The sequence below is a fragment of the Martes martes genome (assembly GCF_963455335.1).
Source record: "Martes martes genome assembly, chromosome: 12".
Lineage (NCBI taxonomy): Eukaryota > Metazoa > Chordata > Mammalia > Carnivora > Mustelidae > Martes > Martes martes.
This window is the reverse complement of record NC_137900.1, coordinates 91,358,583-91,379,296: the sequence shown is the minus strand read 5'-3', so window position 1 is coordinate 91,379,296 and position 20,714 is coordinate 91,358,583. Positions and strand designations below refer to the sequence as shown.

At 60.0% G+C, this 20,714-nt stretch overlaps 1 protein-coding gene across 4 annotated transcripts; it reads right to left on the bottom strand.

The window, feature by feature from the left end:
• Positions 1-5,943: 5,943 nt before the first annotated feature.
• PLPP7 (phospholipid phosphatase 7 (inactive)) lies at positions 5,944-20,684 on the bottom strand. 4 transcript variants are annotated; one of them, XM_080820509.1, is made up of 3 exons: positions 19,946-20,670; positions 15,441-15,566; positions 5,950-7,173 (listed from the first exon to the last, which is right to left on the bottom strand). In XM_080820509.1, exons 1-3 carry the CDS (start codon positions 20,394-20,396, stop codon positions 6,809-6,811), a joined length of 942 nt encoding a protein of 313 aa, XP_080676635.1. In that variant the 5' UTR covers positions 20,397-20,670; the 3' UTR covers positions 5,950-6,808. The 4 variants fall into 4 exon arrangements, with proteins under 4 accessions (XP_080676636.1, XP_080676635.1, XP_080676638.1 ...); XM_080820510.1 differs by lacking the exon at positions 15,441-15,566 and having other exon boundaries at positions 5,944-7,173; positions 19,946-20,684; XM_080820512.1 differs by lacking the exons at positions 15,441-15,566; positions 19,946-20,670 and adding an exon at positions 11,777-11,861 and having other exon boundaries at positions 5,952-7,173.
• Between the last annotated feature and the right edge of the window lie 30 nt (positions 20,685-20,714).

The following is a 20,714-nucleotide window of genomic DNA, read 5'->3' as shown; positions in this document are numbered from 1 at the left end:
GGGTCAGTGTGTGGCCTGGAGCCAGGGAGCCTGAGGGCGGGGGTTCAGGGACAGCTCCACGGTTCCCTGGGCCCTGGGTGTGGTCCCCACGGCCTCGATGGGCCTCGGGTCACCCTCTGTGCAGAGGCTGCCGGGCTGGGTGATCCCAGAGACCTCGGGTTTGATGGCTGCTGTGTTTTCTGGAGGGGAGGGGACTACTGGCCACAGCAGCCCGTGGGGCTGGGGGTGGGCCCGAGGGAGGCACGGGGTCCAGGCTCCCATCGAGGCCAGAACACGCCACGTGTGCTTAGGGGCTTAAAGGAGCAGCAAGTCATTGTCTTACCGTCTGGGGGGTCACAAGTCCACGCCCGTCTCACAGAGAGGGAGGGGGCGGCTATGATCAAGGTGTGGCAGGCCTGGTTCCTTCTAGAGCGTCCAGGGGAGAGTCCGTTTCTTTCCCAGCTCCCGGAGGCCCTTCCCCCAGCCCGGAGGCCAGCAGGCTGAGCCCCCACCCGCCCGCTCCGAGCTTTCGACCGGCCCCTTCCACTTCCAAGGATCCGGTGACTGCATAGGGCCCACCCGGAGGAGCCGGGTTACGCTCCCTGCATAGGGTCAGCTGGTGAGCAGCCTTGATTCCATCTGCTGTCCCAATGCCCACCTAATGGCAGAGTCCTGGGTCCTGGGCATTTGGAAGCGGAGGTCCCTGGGGGGCCCTTACTCCGTCCGTCACAGCATGCCTCGTGTGTCATCCGTCCCTCCTGACCCTTGGGCAGTGGGGACTGTCATCGTCACCCTTGATTTGTCTACAGCTCTGCAGCGGCGATGACCTCCTGCGGGGAGTGGCAACGCGGGGGCTTGCGCCCGGGCTCTCAGCTGGGAGGCCTGGTTCCTAGCCCCTGCCTCCGCTGCCTGGGTGTCACTTCTGCTCCCCTTCCCATCTCTGGGAATGTCCCGTGAGGAGAATGTCACAGACGTGTGCACCAAGAGGGAGCAAGTTTGCACAGGGGTGTGGGTTCCAGTGGAGAAAAGCTTCCAGAAGCCTAAGAAACCAGTATCTACTCAGAGAGGCCTGGTTCAGAAAACGAATGCACGTTAACTACACTGGAATTAAAAATTAAAAAAGATGGGGCGCCTGGGTGGCTCAGTGGGTTAAAGCCTCTGCCTTCGGCTCGGGTCATGATCCCGGGGTCCTGGGATCCAGCCCCGCATCGGGCTCTCTGCTCAGTGGGGAGCCTGCTTCCCCCTCTCTCTCTGCCTGCCTCTCTGCCTGCTTGTGATCGCTCTCTCTGTCAAATAAATAAATAAAATCTTTTAAAAAAAATTAAAAAAGAGAAAGTGAATTCAGCAGGTGTGTGGCTGGTGGCCCCATGGGACGCTGTGGAAGCACCCAGAGACGTGTCATCCGATGACACGAACAGCAGGTTATAAAACAATACGCATCATCCCGCTTGGTTTGATGTGTGTCTGTGTCCGTGTGGGTGTGTTTGTGTGTCCGTGTGTGTGTGTGTATGAGAATTTGGGCGGGTGGTGTAGGGCACAGTAGCGCGCTGGCTTATCTCAAAGCAACGTGATAGCAAAATGATGGATTAACAGGAAAGTTAATGTCTTCGTGCCTGCCTTTTCCGTTTCCCCGCAGCAGGAATCTAGATCCTTCACCACAAGGGCACGTGGGTTTGGATACAGCATTGGCCCTACGAGCGGCCCTTCCTTCCCGCCTCCCGCTAGCTCTCGAGTCAGGCCAGGGTGATGGGCACTCTGGACCCACGGGCTTGAGCTCTGGCCCAGGCTGGGACCTGTGTGCGTGCGTGTGCGCGTGCCTCTGTGAGCACACAGAAGGGTCACCGGGACAAGCCCCAGGGCCACCTCTTCCCATGGTGGGGGTGCAGCATTTGGGGGCCCCGAGGCTCTCCTTTGCCAGGTCCTCACTGTGACCATGATGAAGCCTGATGCTTTGGTCTTCTCTGAGGGCCCCCCCCCCCCAGTGCCTGCCCTCAGAAGGCCAACTCCCAGTGCCTCTGTTACCTGTGAACTTGGACTTGGAGGTGCAGCCCCTCCCCAGGGCAGAGCGCCGCTGCAGAGCCAGCAAGATCCCTGAGTTCTGGCCACGGGCCCACCTCACCCCTCCCAGCGGCCCTGGTCCTCCCACCCAGCTCCCTCTCTCCAGCCCCCCTTCCCCAAGTCCTCCCCACCAGAGTGAACAGCCGTTTTGTCCCTTTTCCGGGGCTGGAGTGGGGTTCCTCCCTCGCACCGGACTTGGGCCACAGTGACCATGGTCACAGACTCCCTGACGCCTGCGGTTGCCGTGGAGACGGAAGGAGGTGATCAGGTGCAAACTGTACTTCCCGCCACCCTGAGAGGTACTCACTGCCTCTGAGGTTCCTCCAAGAGCTTTCCAGAAAGCCCGCTCTCACGGGGAAGGAACACGGGTCTCCCACTCCCCGCCCTGGCCTGCCCACCCCCACACCAGGGTCCAGGCCAACCACGCCAGAAGCCAGCCCGAGCTGGGCCCACCATGACGTGGGCACACGCCCACCCCCAGGTTCCAAGCTCCCAGCTGACAGCTGCCCACCCGAGCCCCTAAGCCTCCGTCCCCGAGTGCCCTGGGGACACACCTGGTCCTCTCTGGGGACACGGTGGTCCAGGGAGCTCATTCTGCTTTGCCAGACCTAAACCGGGGGCTTGGCCTCCCTCGCTCTAATGCTCACACCCGGGCAGGGCAAGCGTCATCCCCATTTTATAGAGGGGGAAACCGAGGCTCAGAGGGATCAAAGACTCGTCAGGGCCAGAATTTGAAGCCAGGTGTGTCTGACTCCCATGTGTGCGCTCTTCCTCAACACCAGCGGCCCAGCCCGACTCCAGCTTTGCCCTCCAACCACAGGACCTTGACAGAGGAAACCCAGGCACGCAGAGCTCTGGCCCACATCTTTGGGGCCAGGTCACCTCGAGGGAACAGGTCCTCAGGCCTTTTCCTTATGGCACCAGGAGACGCCAAGGGACACCTTCTCTGTCAAAGAGGCTCCGCCCAGATCCCCCCCCAACGTGCTACAGCCCTGGCGTCCACACCCTCGGAGCCCTCGGTTGCAGTGACATCAGGGACGAGCCAACATTCCTGTTGTTTCTGTTGCCTGGACTTTTGCAGACTCTGCTCAGCCAGAGAAATGACCTTTGCCGGTTTCTGTGCTCAAGATCCTTGCAGGCAGCCTCCGGATTCCTGTTCTTCCAGCTCCCGGAAGGGATCACCTTTGCCCTGGTGGCTGGGCGTATGGGCGGGGGGCAGCTGGGTGGACGGGATGGGAGAGATTAGAAACCAGGAGGTGGGAGGGCGCTGGGTGAATTCAGGACCAGCTCCAGCCCACAGGAGGAGCGAGTGGAAGCCCCTGGGGTCTGGGTCCAGCTGGCTGTGGGGGAGGGGAAGGAAGGGCAGAGGCGGTGTCATATTGAGAGCTCCTGGGGCTTGATCCTGCCCTACCTGACATCCAGCCTGGGGCAGTGACAGGGAATCTAGCCAAGGCGGACTTCTGACAACATGGCAGCCCTCTGGCACAGTGGGATTTGACCTTGTTTTTTTAAAAAGTGGTACACCTGAAACTAATGTGACATTGTGTATCAACTCTACTTCTTCCTGCTTGTTAAATATGGCTAAGTCCCTTCCCCTCCTCTCCCCTCTCCTGCTCTCCTTTCCCCTCCCCTCCCTTCCCCTCCCCTCCCCTCTTCTGCTCTCCCTTCCCTTTCCCTCCCCTCCCTTCTCTCTTGCTCTCCCATACCTACCCCTCCCCTCCCTTCCTCTCCCCAGAGTCAGTTGTGAATTGAAGGGTCAGCTCCGCTTTCTGAGAAGTTAGGAAAGGAGAAGCCCGAGATCTGAGGGTTAAAGAAAAAATCACGCCCGTGCTACACAGACTCTCAGAAACACAGAAGAGGCCAGCATTACCCTGATGACCCAAGCAGACGCAGACAGAGTGAGGAAACAGAACAAACACCCCTCACGGACATAGAGGCAAAAATCCTTCACAAAATCTTGAGAATGTTTAGAAAAAGTATTGCGTCTTGACCCTTGGGGTTTGTCCCGGGTGTGCAGGATTGGTGTACCATCCGGAAACCAGCGCTCAGAATTCACCGTAAACAGAGAGGGCAGTTATTGGCTGTGGTCACAGAAGGGCATTCGCGATACCCACATGAGCACATGCACACACCATCTCCCTGTTTCCATCGCTGGGGCTCTGGGAGCTGTCCCCTAGCCACCCCTGCCCGCCCACATCCCCCTGGGGACTCTCCAGGAGCAGTGGGGTGATGGCAGGTTCCCAAGGAATTGTACCCCACCCCCTCCCCCTGCTCTGCCCTCACGGGCCCCCTCGGAGGGGTCCATCCATGACATCCGGGTGGCGTCCTTGAGCACAGACCTGCCAGGCTTCCACAGGGAGGGCACCCCTGCATCACACACAACTTCCCAGGGACCGCTGTCATCCCTGTCTGACCGAGCAGTACACGGGGAAGTGCTGGCATTGGCCTGAGCCCGGGTCCCTAGCACCCAGTGTTCCCGACACTCCCAGGAGGTACCTCCCAGACAAGCCTTCCCACGGGCCTTTCCTCTTCACCATTTATCAGGCCCTTGGCATTCCATCAGCCCCCTCTAAGCCTTAGGGGGGCTGCTGAGAACCCTCCATTCTTCAGAAACCCCTTCTCATCCAAAAGACTCCAGAGACCACCCCCCACCCTCTGCAGATGAGGCGCCAGATGGCAACAGCCCGTCCCCAGCCCAAAGCAGGAGCTGGGTCCACTGTGGATCGCAGGTTTCCAGGGCGGGGGCGAGGCGGGGAGGAAGACACCCTCACCCCTTCTGCTCGCGTCTCATAAACTCAGCACCTGGGAGCATCTGGGGAAACGAGCAGAATGTGTTTTTAAGACTCCAGAAGTAGCCAACGACCCGGATCGGAAGCTGGGACTTTTCGTCGTGGTGGCCCGGCCAGTTTGGTGGCCCAGAACTCCTTCAGGGGAATGACAAGGTGCAGATGTCCTGGCCCACTCCAGCAGGGCAGGGAGCCCTGGAGGCTCAAGAGAGAAGCCCGGGGTCTTGGGGAAGTGGGCGGGGACCTGTCTGCGGGGGGCCACGGCCCAGCTGGGTGTGGGGGGGACCACAGCCATCCGGCCTGTGAGGACTCAGGTTCCCTGCAGCAGGGGGAGCGGGAGGTCAACCTGGAGGGCCAGCCCGGTGGAGCACGCTGGGTGTGGAGCACTCTGGGTCCGGAGACCCATCCCCCTCCATCATGGGCAGCTGGTGGGCTGCAGCGTGTTGCCCTTGCAACCTTGGGCAAGTCGCCGACCCTCTCTGGGCCTCTTTTTCTCATGCACGCAGTGGGCACGTTAACGGCCCCACTCAGAGGGTTGACATGAAGGGTCGAGCCATCACACACTAAGTGCTTGCTCAGGGAACCCCGAGCCCCGGCCCCAGCCTGACGCGTCCCCCCTGCCACCCTGCAGTCTGGGGTCAGCCATGGGGGGCTCACTCTCATCCGTGACAGGCACGGCCTCCTTGCCCTCTCCTCCCCCTGCCCCGAACACTTCCCCCACCCCCTGCCCGCGCTTCCCGGCTGGCCCCTGGCCTGAGCTCCCTGGACGCCCCTTGTCATGGCTCTCCTTGGGCTCGCCCATGCTGGCCTGATGGCTTGTCCCCTGGCTCAGGGGCCGGGAGCCAGGGACACTTGAGACTGGAGCAGGAGAGGGTCTAAGGCCCCCAGGGGAGACCCTGAGCAGCACCTTGGGGACTTCCCAAACCTCACGACTCAGGCCCTGGAACCCCAGACAATGACCTCAGGGAGAACGACTCACCAGCTTGGGAAAGTTCAGGAGCCCCTTGCCCCCTGACCACTTGACACCCTGGCCCGTCCGGGGCTGACGAAAGCCCACCCTTGGATGTCAACACAGACTGTCCTGCCTGGAAACACGCATCGCGTGAGAGAGCACGTGAGAGAGGGTCTGCTGTAAGTCCTCTGTATTGTCACGTGAAATGCACAGCCAGAACGGGGACTTGGAGAACGACCTATCAGGTCACACGGAGTCCGGCCCCTGAGGGCCAAAGCGGCACCGATGCCCGTGGCCGGGGGCTCTCCGTAGGTGGCACGCGACACCGGGCCTTCCTGGGTGCTGGGGAGGGGCCCACTTGCGCCTTGGGCCCCCAGGCTCCCTGGCAGCATCTCCCAAAACGTGCTTGAGGAGATGGCAGATCTTTGGGGGTTCGTAGCTCTTCCTCGAGAAAAGGGGTCTGTGGTCGAATAAGTTGAGGAAACATGGAGTTCAACGGGGTCTGACAGGAAGCCTTTCTACAGGACTTATCAGAGCCTTTATGACAACAATGGCTCTCGTGAACGGCCAGCATGGGGGGCAGAGTATGCAGCATTCCCCAAGATTATTTGACCACAAAACCCTTTCTTCTTCCCAAAGAGTCTTGCGGGCCGGCATCCGGCAGGGCGCCCTTCGGAAAGGGCTGCCCTAAGCTATTGGCGACCGTTAATGGCAGTGGCATCTGTGTTGGGCGGCGGCTGGGGGTGTCTTGCCAGGCATTGTGCTGTGGCACAGGGGGTGCGGCCAAGCACTCAGCAGTCACGACGATGGAGGGACAGGACAATGCTCAGCCCCGCTCCTGCCACCCTGGTTCTCGCCTCCCGTCTCCAGGGCGGAAGCCACGCGTGGCTCTCCCCGGGGCCGCCGGCCCACCTTGGGAGGACGCTCACAGTCCAAGCGCAGGAGCGGGGGGACAGACACTTGGCCCCGTGGGCCCCGCAGCTGCTGCCTCCTCTCCCAGGCCACCCCGGGTCCCGGAGCCACGGGTGGTGGCTCACCAGGCAGAGATGAGCATCTGGCAGGTGTTGGAGGACATCCAGACCAGCTCCACCAGACGGAACTGGAAGTAGCCAATGATGAAGCCCGAGATGACGTCGGTGATGTGGTGGCGGCCGATCATCACGCGCGACAGGCCCACGCAGAAGGCCCAGAGCACCAGCAGGACCCGCAGGGGCACCGCCAGCACCAGGTGGCTGAGGAAGAACTTGGACACCATGGCCGCGCGGCTGGCATGCCCGGCGGGGAAGGCGTAGATGTCCATGGTGAGGTAGTCCAGGAGGCTGGGGCTCGTCTCGAACGGGCCACGCCTCCTGATGAGCTTCTGGACACCGGCCACCGTCATGATGTCCAGGAGCAGAGCTGTGGGCGAGAGAGAGAGAGAGAGAGGCCCGCGGGATGCTCAGTGTCCCCTCACAGCTCCACACCCCACCCCGATTTGCTTTCTTCCTTCCAGCCACACTCGCCCCTGAGCATGTTTCCACCGCAGGGCCTTTGCTTGTGCTGTTCCCTCCGCCTGAACACCCTCTCCTCGGCTATCCACTGGCTCATGCCTTCCCGAACACCTGTTTGCCAAAGCCCTGGCATTCTCTACCCCGCCCAGACTTTGTCCTTACAACGTTTCTCAGCCTGGACACATCACACACATCTTAGCATTTCTCTTGTCTCTCTTCCCTGATGCCCCAGGGACTTCAAGAGGGTCCGGACCCAATGTGTTCACTGTGCTCAGGAAAGGTGCTGCATGAGAGAGAAAGTCATCGGGGGGCATCGGCGGTCCCTGCGGGCCCCTCGTAGGGCCTGACCCACCACCCTGGCTGGAGGTGGTTCGCGGAGGACCTCACTGGGGTCCCTGCTGTTTTGAGAGCAGCACGTGACCATCCCTGGTTTTTTATTATTTATTTATTTTTAAAAAGATTTATTTATTTGAGAGAGCGAGCAAGCAAGCACGAGTGGGTGGGGGGGAAGGGGCAGAGGGAGAGGGAGAAGCAGGCTCCCTGCTGCACAGGGAGCCCGATGTGGGGCTCGATCCCAGGACCCTAGGAGGATGACCTGAGCCGAAGGCAGAGGTTTAACCACTGAACCACTCAGGCGCACACGCCCCCCGCCCCGCCGCCGCTGCCGCCAATCCCTGTTCTTTAAAAGTTAAGGTGAAATTCATGTCACTTACAACGAACCATTTTTAAGCACACCCAGTGGCATTTAGTACATTCACAGGGCTGGGTAAGCATCACCTCCGTCCAGTTCCAAAACACACTGGTCACCCTGAAAGAGGGTCCCATACCCAGCGAGCAACCAGCCCCTGTCCTCCTCCCCGCGGCCCTGGCCGCCACTCATCTGCTTTCTGTCTTGATGGAACTTTCATACACAGGGAATCACCCCATGGCCCATCAGTCATCCCAGCCCATCCCCGTGTCTCCGTCCGTTCCTCATTCCTAAGGCTGAATGATATCCTCCGTCACTCACCCGGCTGCAGCCGAGGAACCCTCTGACTGGTAACACTCAGCCCCGCTCCTGCCACCCTGGTTCTCGCCTCCCGTCTCCAGGGCGGAAGCCACGCGTGGCTCTCCCCGGGGCCCCCGGCCCACCTTGGGAGGACGCTCACAGTCCAAGCGCAGGAGCGGGGGGACAGACACTTGGCCCCGCGGGCCCCGCCATCCCTCCATGGAGGTGGTGGCCGAGGCCACCTTGTTCACAGGTGTGTGCCCAGGGCCAGGCACGGAACGGCAGTCTCTAGATGTTCGTGGAATCACTGCCTGGGGTGAATGGCCGGGCGGGGGGGGGTGAGCTCTTCTCCCATTTGGGAGCGCAGGGGAGACCTGGGTCTCCATCCGTCCTGCCTCCCCCCACCCATTCTGTGCTGTGTGGCCTTGGAAGGTGTGCTCTGTCTCTCGGTGCTGTTAGCGGAAGGCACGGTACCAAGGCTCCTGTTCTACCCAGCTGAGCACAGCGGCATCCAGACAGCTAACGGGCTGGAGGGGGCGTGTGTGAAATCTCCTCAGAAACCGTCCCCACCCTTACAAAGTCCCTCGGAGACCCCTGTAGATCACAACACCTGGAAACCCTTCTCCAGGTGACGGAGGAGACCGGCCGTCTTGGTCTGGTGGCCAACCTCACAAGTATCACAGAGACTGGAGTTTGCGTCCCAGCCCAGGAGCCTCCTGGTTGTGCAGACTTGGACAAGTCACGCACCTTTCCTCACCAGGGAGATGAGATCACAGACACCGACCTCCAGGAGGGGGTCGGGCACAGGGGACCAGCCGTCTCAAGCGTGGCTGGGACAGAGGGGTTTCCTGGGACACAAGACCTTCAGAGCTCAAACAGGGACATCCCAGCAAACTGAGGCGAGTCGGTCCCCCCCACCCCGACGTGCCTCGCCCAGCAGGAGGGTCGCCACTCTTTGATAATTCACGGCAGCCTGGCGCTGGGAGATTTTCTGGAAACTGCAGGGGCTTCTGCTCTTGCTCAGACATGGAGAAAAATCCAACCAGCTTTTGAAGAAAAAAAAAAAAAGATGCAGGAGGTATTCACGGTCGCAAATTTGCAAATTAGGAAACGAGTAAAATTTTAAGTCACCTGTAATCCCACTGCCCAGAGGTCGCCGCCGTTCCAGACCTTATCCGTCTACAGAGCATAGACTTAATAGCATCGGTAACGCGCTCTGCACACGGGTCTGTAACCTGCTTGGGAAAGTCTGGCCGCACCCCTGCCCCGCCACGATGCCAGACAGGAGATGAAGGGGGGGGGGTTATTTGAAGGTACCAGCAAGAGACTTCAGGCTGCTCCCAAATTAACCCTGAATTCCCTGGTTAGTGCGGAGCTTCTCGGCCTTCCTGGTTACCTGCCCCACTCCCCGCCCCACCCCGCAGGGCTGCTGCCTGCTGTCCCGTCTCTGGGGTTTGGGATCTGAAGGCCTCTCCTGGGCCTTCCCCTCTCCATAGCTGACGTCTGCCCACCTTGGGAGGTGCCTGGCCAGCAAGGGAGGACAGGAGCAGGAAGCGGTGGCCGGAGAAGCTGCTGGCCTGAGGGAGGACGAGCCACAGGGAGGGAGGGAGGGCACCCCGTTCTACAGGCGTCCTCCCCACATTTCCATGGCAACCGGAGCTGGCCAGCTGGGGACGTGTGTGGCCAGCCAGCCCACTGACCCAGGTGGAGGCCAGGCCCGGGCCGGGAGCCAGCTGGAGTCTTCGGAAGGTCAGAGTCCCAGCGGGAGAAGAGGGACGGGGGACTGCCAGATCCCCAGGGCAGGTGGGAGCTGAAGGGAGGCGGCTGACCCCTGGGGCTCTCAGCCTCATGGAGCCCCAGAAGCGGGAAGCCAGGCAGGAGGGGGGCGGCTCTTAGGGTGGGGGTTCAACTCGCAGCTTCCAGGATCATGGCTGGGGTCAAGCTCTTCCTGCATTAATTAAGGACCAGTCCTTCACTTTTCGGGACCTCGACCTGCTCACCTGTAACAGGCTTGTCACAGGACACGGTGAGCTCAGTGGCCAAGGGGCGTCGATGGCATAGCTGCCGTTATCATCCCTCAGTCCCATCCGGCCTGACCTGGTGGCTAGCTAGCATCAAGCAGGTGCATCACCGAAAGGGTTTCCTTCTGTGACGTCCCACCGGGGTCAGATGTACTTGGCCCCGGTTCTGCGACCTCCGTCACCTGAAGGGAAGTCAGAGCGTCCAGGGCCTGGACTTCCCTGGTGCTGGGGGACAGTGGCCAGCCACAGCCTGGGCGTCAGGTGGGCTGCTAGGGCCTGGGGGGGGGGTCTAGTGTGGACCAGGATCAGGGCCTGAGATAGAGCTTCGAGGGACACCAGCCACTGGAAGACACGGTCGTCCGTCCACCCGCTGACCAAGTTTCTCAGCCAAAAAACCAGGGCGCTTCAACTTGGCAAGTTGTTGCTGGTTGGAAATCTGCCTTCCCAGACAAGTGTGAGTCCTGGCAGAGGTGTCCTCGGCAGAAGGCAGGAGGGAGGGAGAGGGTTGGCACCTCTAGGCTGCCTAGTGGGTGCCCCAGGCTCAGGGCCCGGCTCAGATTCGGTGGCTGAAGGCAAGGAGGGCTTGTGTCCCGGTCTCCCCACAAGCCCCAGCTCTCCCCATGGGTGGTCAGGACCCAAAGGCCACGAACCGAGCTAGACCCACGCCCCCACATTCTGTAGCAGCAGCAGAGCATTTTCCTGGGGAAAGCATGTACAAAGGCTCAGTATACGAACCAGATGACACAGGCGGCCCGCGGGTGAAGCTGGGGGCGGGGGGGCTCGGCTCTGTGACCCACCCTGCCCTCCCACAGAGGCCTTGGGGGCTGCCTGTGTCCTATAATTTAAAAACCCTGCCTCTGGGCCTTTGGGAACCTGCTATTTCTGGCTGGTTGCATCTCTTGAGGCCATAATGAGGTAAAGATGCCACCCCACTGTCCTGTGCCCCTCGGAGACCACTGGGCCATTTTAAGCCTTGTTCATTCATTCACTTGACCTCCAGTTCTTGGGTAGGTCAGGCAGGCCCAGGCCTGGGGCTGGAGAACCAGGCTGGCAGAGTGCCATCTGGCCGAGGGGGTAGGCGGGCAGCAAGCACTTGACAGAGAGTTCCTTTACAGGTGCAAAGGGCCGGGGGTCTCCCCCTCACCACGTGGCAGCTGTCCCGTCCTGGGCTGTGGCTCAGAAGTCGAATGGCCTGCCCCGGGCCTCCCACTCCTCAACCCTACTCCTGCTGTCCCAACGGGGCGGCCCTCCCCTCCTCCAGCACCGTGGCCAGCCCTCCCTGGGACCGTGATTCTGACACTGTCAGCGCATAATCTAGGGCCCAGAAATAGAAGCAAATGGCGCCATCACTCAGGGCTCCGTGAATTCCGCTCACACGGCGCTGTCAAGTTCCCTGACCTACATTCCTCCTTGGAGTTGGAGGCCGGGGGCCCCCTTGGGGAACGTCCGCCTGGCAGGACGTTCGGGGGCAAGGGGCAGGCGAGTAGCCGAAGCCCACTGACCTGAGCGGGCGTCCTCCTCCCCAGCCTGCACTCCCCGCCGTCAGCCAGGGCACGCACCTGGGCTCCAGAATCAGAGGCCAGCTTCAAGGACAGCTGCTTGCAAGCTGCGTGACCTCGGCACGTCCCTCTGTCCGGGCCTCCCTCCCCTCATTGACAAAATCCTGGAGGCTGCCCGGAGGGCTGCTCGTAGGAAGCGCTTCACAGACGGTCCCTGGGACGGGGTTTGGCCTCCCTCACTGCCTCTCATGGCCATCCTGATGGCCATCTCCACACTCAGATCCTCTCAGCAAGCAGGACTCTGAGGGGCCTGGACCCCAGGCGGGAAGCCCGGCCATCCCCCAGGCCCTGCTGCCTCGGTGGCCTCTGGGCCTCGGAGTAGGACGAGATCCTGCCTCGGTACCCTCTGTCCCCCTCCCCACCCAGAGACCCTGGGGGCCTGCGCTGTCCAAGGAACCAGAGGGTTGCAGGGGTGCAGGGGTGAGGCAAAAACCAGAACTGTCTTAGAAAAGCACAGCTATGGGGGGGTGGATTTGGAATTGGCTCTTCGTCAGGTCTCCTGACTGCCTGTGGCTGGCCGTGTGTGTGTGTGTGTGTGTGTGTGTGTGTGTGTGTGTGTATGTGTGTGTGTGTGTGTCTCTCTCTCTGCCTGGAGGCAGGGGAATGGCTGGGATGACCTCTCATGGCCCCTGTGGGGCTCTCACTGCTTTCCAGCCTCAGGGAATCAGGCCAGGGAATTCCTGTTGGCAGCTGCGGGGACAGGTTGGGGGGCCGTGACTCTCACCGGCTGAGGCTGGGGGGTGTCCCAGCTCTTCTGGGCTGGGGGTCGGCCCCACCTCTCATCCCCCATTCCAGCTCCTTTAGGAGCTGGGGGACCAGCCCACCGTGCCGTGGGGGCAGTGAAAATGGGCCTAACCTTTCTGAAGGGCATTCGGCCTCGGACTTAGAAGCCTTTGCAACACGTCTGCCTTGACTCAGCTCTCCCGCCTGTAGGAATACCTCCTCGGAAATAATTAGGGATGTGCACCGTGATTCACGGTCAAGGATGGCCACTGCAGCACTCTTCGTAACACTGAAAACCGCACTGTGCCCTTGAGCAGGAGACGGATGGGACGCACCGCGCTCAAGTCTAGACAATGGTGCGCTCGGAGGCCACGGCCAGTGACCAGGAGGGTGTGTATTTATGGCCTCCGAGGGGGCACAGCGGGGCTTTCTGTCAAGTGGGGAAGGACAAGCAGGATTCACGCAGGACGCGGTCCTTCCGAACGAAGATGCAAGCGTGTTTATATGCAGAGAAAAGAGGTCTGGACGGCACCACGCTGAAGGGTAACGGTGCTTCTCTCTAGGTGGGAAGATGAGGGTGATTTTCATGGTCTTTCTGTAATTCTGCATTTAAATTTTTTCCTTACCACAAACAGGCATTACTTGGGCACATTTTTGTTTTAAGATTTTATTTCTTTATTTGACACAGAGAGAGAGGGATCACCAGTAGCCAGAGAGGCAGGCAGAGAGAGAGGGGGAAGCAGACTCCCTGCAGAGCAGAGACACACACGTGGGACTCAGTCCCAGGACCCTGAGATCATGACCTGAGCCAAAGGCAGAGGCTTAACCCACTGAGCCACCCAGGTGCCCCAACTTGGGCACATTTTTTAAAAGTGTTTTTTTTTTTTTTTTTCCCCCAGGACCGTCTGGGTGCTGCTGTCAGGTAAGCATCCAACTCTTGGTTTCGGCTCAGGTCATGATCTCAGGAGCGTGAGGTCGAGCCCCGCGTCGGGCTCTGTGCTAGATGTGGCGCCTGCCTGAGGTTTTCTCTCTCCATCTCCCTCTGCCCACTCTCTCTCTCTTTCAAATAAATCAATCTTGTTTTTGTTTTTTGTGTTTTGTTTTTTTTTGAGATTTGTTTATTTATTTGAGACGAGACCAGGGAGCAGAGCGAGAAAGAGAGAGTGCCCAAAAGGGGGAGAGGCGAAGAGAGAGAGAATCCGAAGCAGACTCCCCCTAGGCGTGGAGCCTGATGTGGGGCTTGATCCCAGGACTCCGAGATCCTGACCTGAGCCGAAATCAAGAGTCAGACGCTTAACCCACGGAGCCACCCAGGCACCCTTCAAGTAAATAATTTTTTTAAAAAAGTTATTTTTACAAAAGGACAAATTTTCTATGGCTGCATTTTTACGGAGTCCTTAGGATAGACAGACTCATAGGGACAGAAAGAAAGTGGTGGTTCCCAAGAGCTGGCGGAAGGGTGAGGACGTTCCGCCAAGGGAAGTACGTGAATGAGGAGTTTGTGACTCCCGGGAACAGAGTGTCGCTTCGGGAAGATGGCAAAGTTGTGGAGGCGGACGGGGGCGATGGGTGCACACAACGGGAATGTCTTAATGCTGCTGAATTTTAGCACGGGAATATGGCTCAAACGGTAAATTTTATGTTATGCGTATTTCAGCACATGCACACGAAATTCTTGAAAAAACTAGCCTATGGTTCTGGCAGGACGGAGTTCTCGGGGAGGGGCGCAGGGAACAGAGTGGTGGGGTGGGGGGGTCCTGAGAGTAGGCGAGAACCTTCCAGTCTCTCAGCACTGGGACCTCCGCTCTGCTGGCCTGAATAGTGTGTGTGTGCGTGTGTGCTTGTGTGTGCACGTGCCCCCCCACCTCTCCTGACCTGGGCAGCCCCTGACGTCAGCCGCAGCCGCCCCTCCAGCCCCAGGCACCCGGGAGGCCGACAGGGGGGCGCCGGCCTGTCTATCTCCCCTGGCCTGAGCGGTCCAAGCACGTAACTTTGCAGGTTTCCATTGCTCAACTGAAGAATCCAGACGCTAAAGCCGGCTCTGCCTATCTCTGAAAACCATCGAGGTACAAGGAAATCAAGACCACGGGCACTGGAATCTGACAGCAACATCTATTCACTCAATGGAGCGCCAGGCAGTGTAGACACAAGCCTGTCCAACTGTACATGGCCACAAGGGCAGCCGTCAGGATGGTGCCTGGGCAGGGGATAGCTGAAGGCCCCCGAGAAGGACTGAGGTCTCACTGAGCCCCACTGAGACATGAAGAGTAAAGCAGGGGTGGGGGAAGCAGGGGGCACCGCTCTCTCCCTGCAGAGCAGGCAGGGAAGGCTGGGGGCAGCCTAGGTCGCCATCAGTTAGGGACAGGTTCTGTATCTCGGGGACAGTCATCACCATGCCATCCCTGACAGCAGGACCTGGTGGGCGGTGAGGGAGAGCTGACCCCATAGATTAGACAGAGGGTCTGCACAGAGGGGGCTGGGTGGGCGTATGGGTGCTGCAAGGCTGAGGGACCAGGTCTGGTTTCTGAACCTTCAAGCTTGAGGTAAAGGGACGTGGGGCTGAGACCATGATCCCCAAGGGCACGTTCACGGCCCAGCAGGTCCTTTGCTGCCCACAAGAAGGCGGCCACGCCAGGCAAAACACCCCAGGAGGTCATTTGAGAAACAGATGCTGTGTTAGCACGTGCAGAGTTAGGGGGCCACGGGGCTGGGGGCCCATGGAGCGGATGTCATTCCTGGGGGAGACACTCGCTTTCTTCATCATCTGTCCTGGTAATGTTTGAATTTTCCTCACTGTAAGGACGGATAATGACAAGGTGCTCGTTATCACTAATCATTAAGGAAAAGCAACTCAAAACCATGAGATACCACCTGTCACACTCACTGGGATGGTTACTGTCAAAACCCAGGGAAGAGCAGGTGTTGGCACGGACATGCAGAAATCGCAGCCCCCGTGCCTCGCTGGTGGGAACGGAAAATGGTGCGGCGGCCGTGGGCAGCAGTACGGGGGCTCCTCGAAAAATGAAACACAGAATTACCATTGAAGGCACCAACTCTGCTCTGAGTATTTATCCCAAAGCCCTGAAAGCAGGGCCTTGAACAGACATACGCACCCCCGTGTTCCCAGCGGCATTATTCCCAATAGCCCAAAGGCAGAAGCAGCCCGAGTGCTGGATGCCGGATGGACACGGTGTGGTCGGTCTACCCACACGATGGAACGTTACTCAGCCTTAAAGAGGAAGGAAATCCTGACACCTGCTACTGCATGGAGGAACCTGGGGGACCTTAGGCAAAGTGAAATAAGCCAGACACAGAAGGGCAATTACCTCACGATTCCACTTTTACGAGGTCCCTAGAGAAGTCAAGTTCATAGAGACAGGAAGTGGAACGGTGGGCGCCAGGGGGCTGGGAGAGGGGGAAATAGGGAGTTAGTCTTTACTAGGGGTTGAGTTTCGGTTTGGAAAGGTGGAAAAGCTTTGGAGATGGGTGCGGTCATGGTTGCATTACATGGTGGACATTTTTAATGTTTGTGAAGTGTGGATTTAAAAAGTGGTCAAAATGGGGGCGCCTGGGTGGCTCAGTGGGTTAAAGCCTCTGCCTTCGGCTCGGGTCATGGTCTCAGGGTCCTGGGATCGAGCCCCGCGTCGGGCTCTCTGCTCGGCGGGGAGCCTGCTTCCCCTTTTCTCTCTGCCTGCCTCTCTGCCTACTTGTGATCTCTCTCTGTCAAATAAATAAATAAAATCTTAGAAAAAAAAAGTGGTCAAAATGGTAGGTTTTGGATCATGACTATTTTTCCACAATAGAAAATGATACAGAGGGGCGCCTGGGTGGCACTGTCGGTTAAGTGTCTGCCTTCAGCTCATGTCGTGATTCTGGGGTCCTGGAATCGAGCCCTGCATGGGGGTCCCTGAGAGGCGAGGAGTCGAGCTTCTCCCTCTCCCTCTGCCCCTGCCCCTGTCTGTGCTCTCTCTCTTGTTCTTTCAAATAAATGAAAAATTCAAAAAGTGATATAGAACAAGAAGAATGCATAGTTTTCATAATCAGGAAAATCCCAATAAAGACGTCATGGCAACAAGACATGGGAGCCATTGTCCACCAAGGACCAGCCCACAAAGAAACGGGGATGGGCCTAGGTCACCTGTCACACGGCTCCCTTTGGTATCATCAAGCCGAGTGCAGCAGGGGAGGGACAAGGGAGGGGACGGGGCATCTCGTGGGCATCTGGAGCCCGCAGGGGACCCGGAACTGTTTTGACATGAGTGATGGTGAGGATGGTGATCACCACTGGGGCAGGGGCGCTGATGGGCGTTGGGACGCACCAAACGTCTTACATGTTCTTTGGTGAAGCGTCCCAGCCGCCCATTTGACAGATGAGGGAAATGAAGCTCAGAGAGGCAAAGTCACTTGTCCGAGTCTGCACAGCAGGCCTAGGGTTTGCATCCCGGTCCGGCCGACTCTGGGGACCAAGGTTTGCTCAGATCCCCTCTGGCTTTTTCTCCAGTCCTCAAAGCATGACCTCGGGTAGGTAACTCGGGGCAGGGGGCTTCGCAGAGAACTTCCTCCCGGCCCAGCTGGGACTCCTCCCAGGCCCCGCGGCTAGAGCTCCCATTTCCCAAGGCCCCTGAGTTTTCTGCTCTGGGATCACAGGGAGCCCAGGTCCCAACTGTACAGGGGGGGGGGCCTCCACTCCAGGGTACTGGGTGGCACTGGAGCCCCAGGTACAGATCAGGAAACCGAGGCTCGGGGATGGGACCCCGCCTCACCAAGTTCACAGAAAGAGAAAGGGTCAGAGAAGGAGTGGACAGAGCCCAGTCTGACCTTGGAACCTGTGCTCTAGGATTGAAGGCTGCCTCCGTGGCTCCCAGAAGACTGCAGGATGGACAGAAGCCCTCAGTTCGCGCGCAACGGATGCGCTGCTCTCCCAGGTGGAGGATGGTGCCGGCAGCCCCCTAGGCAGGCTGGGCCGGAGCTGTGGGATTAGAACCCACCTCGGCTACTTGCTGGAGTTTCCTCCCACGGAACTGGAGGGCCCACAGAGCACTCTGCCTGCTCTGAGCGGCTGCTTTGTGCTAGGCCCTCATGTCTCCGTGGTCCAGGTAACTAAATACATGAGCAAAGGGGCTGGGAGGTGGAAAATATTCCCCCAGACCCTTTGCTCCCTTACCACGACCCTTCACCTCCTTGCTGCGATCATGATTCTGGAATGGACTGGGTGGCACCTCGGCCTGCAGACGGACAGGGAGGGGGGAGGTGAGGGGCTGGCCGTCTGAGGATGTGGCTTTGGCTCCTGGGCCGAACACTAACACTGGCGTGGGGTGGGTGTGTCCCTCGACTCCTCTGAGCCTCAGTTAACTCCCCTGTAAAGTGGGTATATTAATATTTATCTTATTAAGTTATTAAACATAGTTTTACACTATGACGTACAGGACGTTCATGGCACAGTATTTGGGCCACAATAAAGCTCGATAAACTCTTGTTCAAAAAGAGGGGCGTCTGGAATCTTGGCCTTTGTCCTCAGAAGCGGACACCGTTGAGCCCCCAGCCGTGGGTTTTGCTGGAATGAGCCAGAAACTTCAGCTTCACAGGCCAGAGCTGCTCCCACTTCTCACCCCCGCCCCATCTCCGACTTGCTGCACGACCATGGGCCAGCCGCCTCCCTGTGCCTCAGTTTCCTCCTCTGTACCGCCTCTCCCTCCCGGGCTGTGTGAGGGTTAGCAGCAATGGCACACTTTATGCAACGCTGGGCACAAGTAAACGACACACTCATTCCCAATACAGTGTCACCACCTCCGGCGTCATCCAGGGAGGGACCCATGGACGGTGTCTAGCGGGCAGGTTTGAGAGGGAGGCTCAAGGGCACCTTCTCAGCCCTGTCCTTGGACACCAGACCACCTAACTCCCGACACAGCTTTCTTGAACTGCGTTCTCTCTGGGGCTGCAACAGCCCCGGGGAAACCCTGGGTCATGAGCCCCCAGCCTGGCGCCTCAGCCACCTTGCTCTGCCCCCCGCTCCCGAGCCCGTGGCACTGCGCCTGGAAAGGGCACTGGCCTCGGTGTCAGGCGGCCCCGGTGCAGATCTCCAGCTCTGAAGCCTTGGCCAGGTTGTTTTATTTATAGGAACCTCGATTTCCTAATCTGTGAAGTGGGAGCGATAACAGCAGCAGCCACACGGGTCTCTTCCCAAGAAATAACAAGGAACGGAAGCAGCTTCAAAGGACACGAAAACATCGCGGGTGCAGGAAGCATCTGTCCGAGTCCTCCCCACGTCCCCCCCGCAGAGCGTCCAGCCCCAGCCCCCCTGAGCCCCGGGTGGGCAGATACACGTTCTCCCACCTTCCCCTGGGACCGCAGCTCTCAGCCGTCCAGCCTGCACCCCTTCTGGAGCTGTGTTCCCTCATCAGGGTTTGAAAACCTGGGCCAGGCGGCTGCCTGGGCCCAAAATGGTGCCCATGCTGCGGGGACCGAGGGGACCCACAGGGGCCAGCGTGGAGGGTGGAAGCCAGGGCTCCCCGAGCACCTGCGGGAACTACAGGTGCCTGCAAGCGCGCTGGATGGGGGCCGGGCGTCACCTCGTGACTGGAGGGGAGGGCTTGCCTTCAGCATGGGTCCATTTGGTGCCTGGCACAGGGCGGCGTTCGACTGAACGACGCTGGCGGCAGAGACTATATGGTGAGACAAACCAGGGACCCGGTCCTCTGGCTGCTCCCCAGTGACCCACCCGGGGAAGCAGCAGGTGAGGAACCTAGGCGGCCACAAGTGGGCGGAGCCATAGGCTGGACCTCCAGCTCCCCCAGGCCCGGGCAGCTGGCAGGGTCCCTGAACCAAGCAGAGGGGACATCCGGGCAGCTCACAGATGTGGTCTGCAAGCAGCCTAGGAGCTCAAGGACCCCAGCCCATGGGATGGGAGTTACCCAGCTCAAGGACCCCAACCCATGGGATGGGAGTTACCCAGCTCTAGGACACCAGGATCCCCCCCTCCAGGACTCTTGCCAGACTCCTGACTGCCTCCCTGGAGACCACAGCCTCCAGCACCCCCTTCTCTCAAGTCGTCTCTGGGGCAGTGGTGCGCTCTGCCAAGAGCTGGGCCTTTCCTTGGAGGGCCCCACAGGGCCTCCACATCCTCGAGGCCCCCACTTTGGAGGGGTCCCCTGGCGGCACATCCCTGGTTCTCTCTTTCCCAAGCTGGAGGCTTGCCTGTTTCTGGGGCACCCTTCCTGCCTAACCTCATTAGATCACTCCAGTTGGTTTCGGAGGGCCCCACTCATCCTGGGCGGGGTGGGGTGCTGTGGGCTCCCTCCTGGGGGGGACCGGTGGGGTGGGTGGTGGGCAGCGGGCTCCTCCCGGGGGGGGGTGCTGGTGGGGTAGGCGCTGGGCGGCGGGCACACTCACCCAGAAGCAGGTTCATGAGCACCTCCTGGCCGGCCAGTGTGCTGCTCTTCACCAGGCAGAGGATGGTACCCCCGATCCAGGGGATGCCGTGGCCCGTGATGCCAATGAGCTTGACCATGGAGCGGGCGCTGGCCCAGGACGCGGCGCGGCCGGCACACACCCCCAGCCGCTTGGACATGCAGATGTCAATGGCCAGCAGGGAGTTGAAGGCGATGCCCTTGAAGGAGGGGTTCAGCTGCATGCAGTCCTCCTCGGGCAGCTGCTGGGACTGGCGCCGCTCGCGGGCCCCATCACCCGGGGTTGGGGGCTGTGCCGAGGGGCCGGGGGCCTTCCTGCCCGAGCTGCGGGGCTCCGGGGCCCCCTTGGGGGGCTGGTTCAGGGACAGGAACTCCGCCCGGTTGAGGACATTGTTGCGGTCCCGGGCCCGGGCGCGGCTCTGGGAGGCTGGCATGGTGACGCTCACACGGCGAGGGCTGGTGCCAGCCCTGCTGCGAGGCCTGGTCCCCGAGGACAGGAGCTGCCCCGGGAGCCGCCGCCGCCCCCTGCCTCCCTGCCTTCCCCGCAGCAGCTGTTAAATACGGAGTGCGGGACTGCACATGGCTGTTTACCTCCGGCTGCCGCCGGGCTCCGGGGGGACGTCAGCGCCAGCTGGGCAGCCAATCGAGCCCACCGATGCCGGCCGGCGCCAATGGAGCCGCCGGGGAGGCTGACGCGTGCACAGCTGTGGCCTGGCTGCCTCAGGCCTGGGCTATTTAAATCTTCCAATGGC